The sequence below is a fragment of the Nicotiana sylvestris genome, chromosome 12 (genome assembly GCF_000393655.2).
Source record: "Nicotiana sylvestris chromosome 12, ASM39365v2, whole genome shotgun sequence".
Taxonomy (NCBI): domain Eukaryota; kingdom Viridiplantae; phylum Streptophyta; class Magnoliopsida; order Solanales; family Solanaceae; genus Nicotiana; species Nicotiana sylvestris.
Genome location: NC_091068.1, coordinates 123,102,240 through 123,109,792, shown reverse-complemented (window position 1 = coordinate 123,109,792; position 7,553 = coordinate 123,102,240). Strand labels below are relative to the sequence as shown.

Sequence of the window (7,553 nt, the reverse complement as noted above, 5' to 3'; positions counted from 1 at the left end):
AGTTTTGTGAGTGGGGAAACAAAAATGTTTTCGAAAAAACTCATTTTTGAAAAAATTCCAAAGACTTCCAAATTTTTATGGACAAACACTTTTTTTTTTTTTAAAAAACGAAAAAAAAAAACGAAAAAGTGTCTATGGACAAACGGGTCCGTAGTATAAGTTCATATGTTGAAAAAAGCAGTTGAACAAACTTATTTTCCCTCTCATCTCATACATTTCAATTTCTTCCTATGACAGTTACCTACCCCCACCCCTAGAAGTAACCCTTTCAACTCCCAACAATTTCACATAATAACCACTCCACCTACAACTACTGCAAAATCCATTTAAACCAACACCCTTTCTTGTTCCTAATCCTCTTACAAAACCCTACAAATACCCTCCAAAAATTAAACATCTCCAAGAAATTAAGAACAAGAAACCAAAAACATCATTAATATTTTAGCCATGTCTAGTGTTCATTCATCGACAGTATTAGCGGAGACAATTTCATGGTACTGTACCTTGTTCTTGGCAATCATGTTGGTTTTGAGCTGTTGTGAATCGACGGAAAGTGAATTCGCAGTGCAAATGCATGAGCAGCAGAAGTTGGCTATGAAGAAGTTGCCATTATGTAATGAAATTTATGTGGTAAAAGAAGGAGAAACATTGCATACAATAAGTGAGAAGTGTGGAGATCCTTTTATTGTTGAAGAAAATCCACATATTCATGATCCTGATGATGTTTTCCCTGGCTTAGTTATCAAGATTACTCCTTACAAGAATACGTAAATTAAAACAAAAAAAATTGTGGATGTGTTACTAATGTTTTTGAATTTTACTTATGTACATGCATGAGCTCTCTTTGTAATTTTTATTTCGTTTTGCTGATTTTACGAGAAATTTTACTCTGAAGAGGTTCAGTGGCATAAACCTATATATATATATATATATATATATATATATATATATATATATATATATATATATATATATATATATATATATATATATATATATCATCTTGTTTTCTATCCAACTTCTTTTTTCTTTTATTTTAGTTTTTTTTTTCCTTTGGAGGGAAGGAAGGTATGTTTAAACGGGACTTAGAACAAATGAAGAGGGAAATTAATAGGTACACCTGAATTTCGTCAATTCAACTTTGATTTCACCTATGGGAGAAGGAAATACAATATATATTGTAGGTACAATTTGCATATGCCAATCTGTGAAAAATAGGGTTTATGATTATGCCCTACTTTTCCTCTTCACATAATTAATAGAGGAGTAGGAAATACTAGTATCTAATAAAGATAATAAGGATGACAAGCATAAATCGAGATATATACATAGGCGGAGCTAGGATTTAAGGTGTATGAGTTCTAAATTACAAATCCAGAGTCTCGGAAAAAGTCACTGGGTTTTCTACTACTGTAGCAGTAGCTCTACTGTAGTTCCGCCCCTGACTACATATGAATGTTTTCTTCTTAATAAGGGCATAAGACCACTCCATGTGAATGCAAGTTAGTCTCACCAAGAAACTAAAAACAAGAAAGTAGGACAACAACCACGTACCTTGTCTGTCGACAGACTTCAAGTTTGAAATTTTGGAAAGAACCAAAGCACAAATTGACAAAGAGAATGAAGTTCAAAATGTGGGGCAACCCTAGAATCAAAGATTAAAAATCAGATTTCGTATAAATTGTCAAATATAAAATATAAGAGAAAAACATGAAGAAAAAAAAATCAGAAAAGAAGAGTTGAAGAAGAAAAATAGGGTCTAACTTCTAAGGGAGAAAGAGCATACACTGCGAGAGTTGGAAGGCGTCCGGCTCAGGCTGATTGTGGTAGCAGCGCCGGTGGTCAACAGAGGCAGAACCCTAGCTTTTTTGATTTTGGAGTTAAAAAGATTAGAAGAGACAACCTTATGGTTTATTTAGTCCCTAAAAAGAATAATTTAAAGGAAGGCAAAGCGTGATATAAACTTTGAGGTTGTCTGGGGATTATGACATCATTTACTTTCTGCTTTCTTAAAAAGAATAATTGTAAAAAACAAGAAAATAGCTCACTGCTTTCAAAGGGATTCGAACCCACGTGCTCTCCAAGCGAACCCAGAACTCTGACCATTGAACTCAAACCTCTTTTGTTACTGGGTTCGGTATGATATATTTATGTATAAACAATAAATTTTTCAATACAAATGCAGGGTCTCAGAAAAAGTCACTGGGTTCTCCTGAACCCACACCCTCTACTATGGCTCCACCCCTGGATATATATATATATATATATATATATATATATATATATATATATATATATATACATACACATACTAGTCTTAGGGTACGCGTGTTACGCGTGTACCCCATCTTAATAAGTACATAACTTTATAAATCACATTAATATTATATTGACAAATAGTATTTGAACAATACAATAGTTGGGGAAAAAGAGTAAAGTTCCTAAAAAATAATTATTTTTGTCCTATATAGCTAATTTAACGAAGAAAGAATCCGTGACACAGAAGTCCTTAATCATCTTGGTCAACATATTCAACTAAAAGTTTATTCCATCTTTATAATTTCATTAGTATTTCACAAATTTTCATGCTTCTTTTTTAGTTTTAGTACGAACACGTAAACTCTTGAAGATTTAATAGTTTTTTCTAATTTTTTTAAAGGTATATGCTTTTAAGTTCATTTTATAAACACAATCAAGGTCAACTAACTAATAAAAAACTTTTTTCATCGAGAGGATAATATAAATTCTTCTACTTCCTTAATTAATAGAAATACTATAAGAACTGTAAAACTGTAAGCACGAAATTTTTGACTCACACAAATTTTAAAGTTATCTTTAGTATTTTAATATTTTTAAAATACCTACTTGGGTTATTATACAATTTTAGTCTATTTTACTTTTTATTTCAAATCATAAATTTAAAAGCACAAAAATAGTTTCAATTTGTCTTATTATATATGTTTGTTTTTATTTTTATTTTATTTATGTTCATTAGTATTGTTATAGTAGTATTATCTTAAGTTTTCCATGATTTTTATATACCCATTTTTAGTATAATTTTTGAAAAAATACAAAAATAATTTTGTTTTAATTCCATTTCAGTTAAAATTAATTGTTAATTCCTTAGAAAGAAGAATGAATTTTGATAGGTCCAATTTTCGGCCCAAACTTCCCTTAGCCCACAATAGGGCTGTTCATTCGGATTGGATATCCGAAATCCGAACCGATCCATTCATTTTGGATTTCGGATTTCGGATTGTGTTTATTAAAATTTCGGATTTCGGATCGGATTCGGATTGGTATATTTTAATCCGATCTGATCTGAAATCTGAAATTATTAGGTAATGTATAAATACTACACTTTAATTTCGGATAGTCAGTACTTTCTTTACATTTTCTTCCAAGTTATTACCTTTACAATTGCTAGATGTAGCTATATTAGTACCGTAATACTCTCATAATTGCATAAACATGAATTTTTCTTAATATCTTGCCTCTTTTACAAAGAAAATATACATATTAGTTTGCAACCTTGAGGCATAATAATATCCGAAATTCGATCCGATTCAATCTTTAAAATCCGATCCGATCCGGTATAATTCGGATCGGATTCGGATTGCATTTTCTAGAATCCGAAATCCGAAATCTGAATGCAAAATGTATGAAATCCGATCCAATCCATGCATAGCCCTAGCCCACAATTAATCTTCATTCCCATATAAATACCTAATATAACACAAAATAAAAGGGGGGAACCCTACAAGAGAAGAGAGCAATGGCCCCATCCCCGGTAGACCCTAGAGAGAAGAGCAGACACCACTCTTCTAACCTAACACCCCTCCCAGCCGCCGCTCCCACCAGCCACCCTCAAACGACCAACCACCACCTCCAGCCGGCCTTACCCCCATCAATCCTTCTCCAGTTCCAGCGGCTGGCCATCTCCCTACTCCAAAACGAGTTGCTGCCAGACCTCCTCCTCTCCTCACACATCTGGTGACGTCTCCAGCAACAGAACTGGCGACCACACACACACCCGCACAGTAAGAAGAACAGAAGAACGGACAAGAACAAAGGGGAACGAAAATCCAAGGAGCAACCAATTTCAATGCTTCATCTCGCATTTTCTGGTCCGTTTACAAAAACTAAGATGAAGCAGCCATTTTCTATATTAGAGCTAAGGTTAAGATAATGTTTTTGCTATAATATATTACGAATCTCACATAAACGAAATGGAGATTATTCAGTTTTTGAGTGATTGAGGTGCCGAATTGGTTCGGATTTGTTGTCGCTCGTCGTTTCAGACGCGGTTCCTGTCAGATTCTTGTTGCTGTTTTCTCGCTCAAATTTTGGAGTCAAGATCTGTGTAGTTGCTGATCTTTATTGTTGTTGAAGTTCAACATCTCTCCCTTCTCTTTTACTTATTAATAGTGGCGATAAGTGCAAAATTGCTTCTATGATTATTTGTTCTTTTATGAGTTTCTTATGAAATTGGTGTTAGTTGCAGAGTTTATAATGTGTTTCTTGAAGTTTGAGTTACTGAAGTAGTTGCTTTTGTTTGGTTATTAATGTTTTGAAGTTAATCGTGATTTAGATTGTTAGGTAATGATAAGGCTAATAAATAAAAGGCGTTTTTTCTAATGAATCGATTTCGAAAATTGAGTTAAGGGAGTGGATTAAAAGAAGCAAACGATGGTCTGGGCTTACAGCTTGTTTGGATAGTTGTTACCCATTTTATCATATTGTATTATTTTTCCATAACAATATTTGTTTTAATTGTTTAGTTAAAATTGGTTGTTTTGTATTGTTAAATCCATTGTTCCGGAACAATGAAAAGTCCCACTTTTTGAAACAACCGATTTGGTGTGATGGGATTGTTTCCTATTTTTCTTTCGAATTATGCCCTAACTTATTACTTTATAATTCTATTTTACCTTTTACCTTTTTTTTATTTTAAATAATAGCAAAGTCTCTTTCTCATATAATTCTATAATTTTATAATAGAATTCTACGTGAAGTCAGCATCCCAAATATAACATATATTATATATATAGGTGAAGTCTAATAACCTACATACGTTAAAAACTTGTTTATTCCTTCTGCTGCTTCCATACTCTTCAGGTATAGGTTTTGTTTTACTTTTGTCTCATTATTTCTTTTACTTTGATTTGTAATTCCAATTTCTAATTATTTATCTCCAATTATCTTTATGATATTAATTGTTTTCAAGTGTGCAAAGTATTATTATTTTATCGTATAACCGTTACGGATTTTATTGGATATGAGTATTTCATTATGAATTATATGTCACGTTGTTAGAAAACTTTTATGCTATATACTTTAAGTTATGGATTATATGTCATGTTTTTAGGAAATATTACTTATAGTCTAAATTCTGAATGGAGTCTACTTAATATTTTATTTTTATTTTTTTATTATCATCTAATTATGAATATAGTGTACTTATTATTATTAACTTGTTCAACTAATTTCGATAGAATTTGCATGAATTTAATTGCTTAATTTATATATAAGACATAATTGGTGATAAATTAGCAGAAAGGGATTTTCTTAAATAAGTTTTATGTGTAATTCTTGATAAATAAAATATTTAAAACAATTGAGGGTATTTTAGTAAACTTATCAGTTACAGTACAATACGATACAGTCAAACCAAACAGCAAAATGTTATTTAACAACAACAAACAATACAATCTATCCAAACATTGTATTCATAAAACGATACGATATAATACAATACGGTACAATACGATACATTATAAAACGATGGGGAACAGTGATCCAAATAGAGTGTTAGTTTAATGAAAGAGAGATTAGGATTACATGCTTATTGCCTTATTTATTTTATTTCAACCATTAGGAGCATGTTTAGGCCGACCACACTTGGGTAGGCAAACCGTAGGTCGCTTCTTTTCATTTTGTCGAGGTAAGAGGTTGTTCCCTTAGTTAAATTTATCTAAAGAATGCCCCGAAGGATTTGTATATATTTTATTCCGGGAAATGCCCCGTAGTATTATGTAATTGGAGGCCGAAAGCGAACTCGTAATACTTTTATTCTTATTTTATTTTTATTTTTATCTTTCTTTTATTAGGTGGGAATGATCTTGAGCCTCTTATTTGTTAATTTATGTGTTTATTATCTCAATTCGAATATTTTAAAAGCCAACTGGATCCAGTATGCAACTGTACTAGTTACGGGACTTGGGAAATGCCCAACACCTTCTCCCCGAGTCAAATGAACCCCCTTATCTAGAATCTCTGGTGCAAACTGGTTTAAGAGTCAAATGTATTTTGAAGGTAAATTGTTATTTTTTTTTAAAAAAAATGATGACCTGGCACATCGAAACCAAATGCTAGGTGGCGACTCTGAAAATCCTTCGAAATGCAATCTTTTTGTCACATTCAATTTTGAAAACCCTTTTGAGCTTCAAAATCACTTTTATTATTTAAAGAGGGTTAAGTGATGTGAAAAAGTGGTGTGACATCTCTGGCGACTCCGTTGGGGAGTTGCAGGTTCGAGCTGATACTTGATCTTGTTGGCTTTTAGGATATTTGATTGAGGTGTTTGTTTTCTTTATTTGCTTTATTTGTTTAGTTTGTTTGTCATATTTCCTGTTTTGTTGGTTATTTGTTTATCGCTTTTCTTTATGTGTTTATCGCTTTATAACTGTCATTATTTGCATAACCAAGGGTCTTCTTTCTGCAACAAGTCTCGTAGTACGTGTCACATACACGAACTCTTTATTGAGTCACCCTTATTTTAGGAGGGAGAGTCGTCAGACGTATGGAGTGGGTGGAAAGCTTGAGCAGTCACCATGGACCATACACTTTCCCGAATTGCCTTGTCTAGTGAATCCCAAACTTAGGTCAGTCTTTAGGTCATTTTATTTTCATCATGTCATTTAGACCTCGCAAGGTTTGATCCCAAGCACCGTGTCCCTTGGTAGGAGGCCTATCCAAATTATGTCAAAACGGGCCAATGGTCCAAAAAGACATTTGATCATCCCTATATGCTACATGTTGCATTTTTTAGGGTAAATAGGTCATTTGGCAGAACAATGGGGAGAAAAGAGGGTGAAGTACAAAATGAAGCAAGTAGGGCCCACTCACATTTTTCTTTCATAGTTTCCCCAAAAAAATCATAAAACAAAAAAAAAATCCAAAAAGATTTTACATTTTCCATTATTTTTCAGAAAAGACAAAAAAAATGTTTTCTCCAAATCAATGTTTTTTAAAAATTCTCTCCCATATCCAATCTTCCTGAACTACGCATACCTGATTCTCGTCTTTCGGGAAGAGATACATAGGCAGTCCACATAGGGTCCGATATTCCTCCTCTTTCTAGTATGTCTTAAGTCCTTGGCTTCGGGGGTCGTAGCCACATATTGCATGTCTAGCCACTTTTGGTCACATCGACCGTTTTTGCAAATAGGATTATTTTCTCAAAGTAGTTTGTTATCCCATGTCTTAGAACCCTAAGTCCACAACAAGGTGTCCTCTCAGTTTTAAGGTCTATTCCTGTTGAATTTGCATGT

At 32.9% G+C, this 7,553-nt stretch overlaps 1 protein-coding gene across 1 annotated transcript; it reads left to right on the top strand.

Moving 5' to 3' along the window:
* The first annotated feature begins 447 nt into the window (after window positions 1–447).
* Window positions 448–771, top strand: LOC104225788 (uncharacterized). The gene has a single exon (XM_009777649.2). The coding sequence runs from the start codon at window positions 448–450 to the stop codon at window positions 769–771; it is 324 nt and encodes a 107-aa protein (XP_009775951.1).
* Window positions 772–7,553: the final 6,782 nt, after the last annotated feature.

Coding starts and splice junctions, on each gene's coding strand:
- LOC104225788 (XM_009777649.2), top strand. CDS start 448: ATGTCTAGTGTTCATTCATCGACAGTATTAGCGGAGACAATTTCATGG.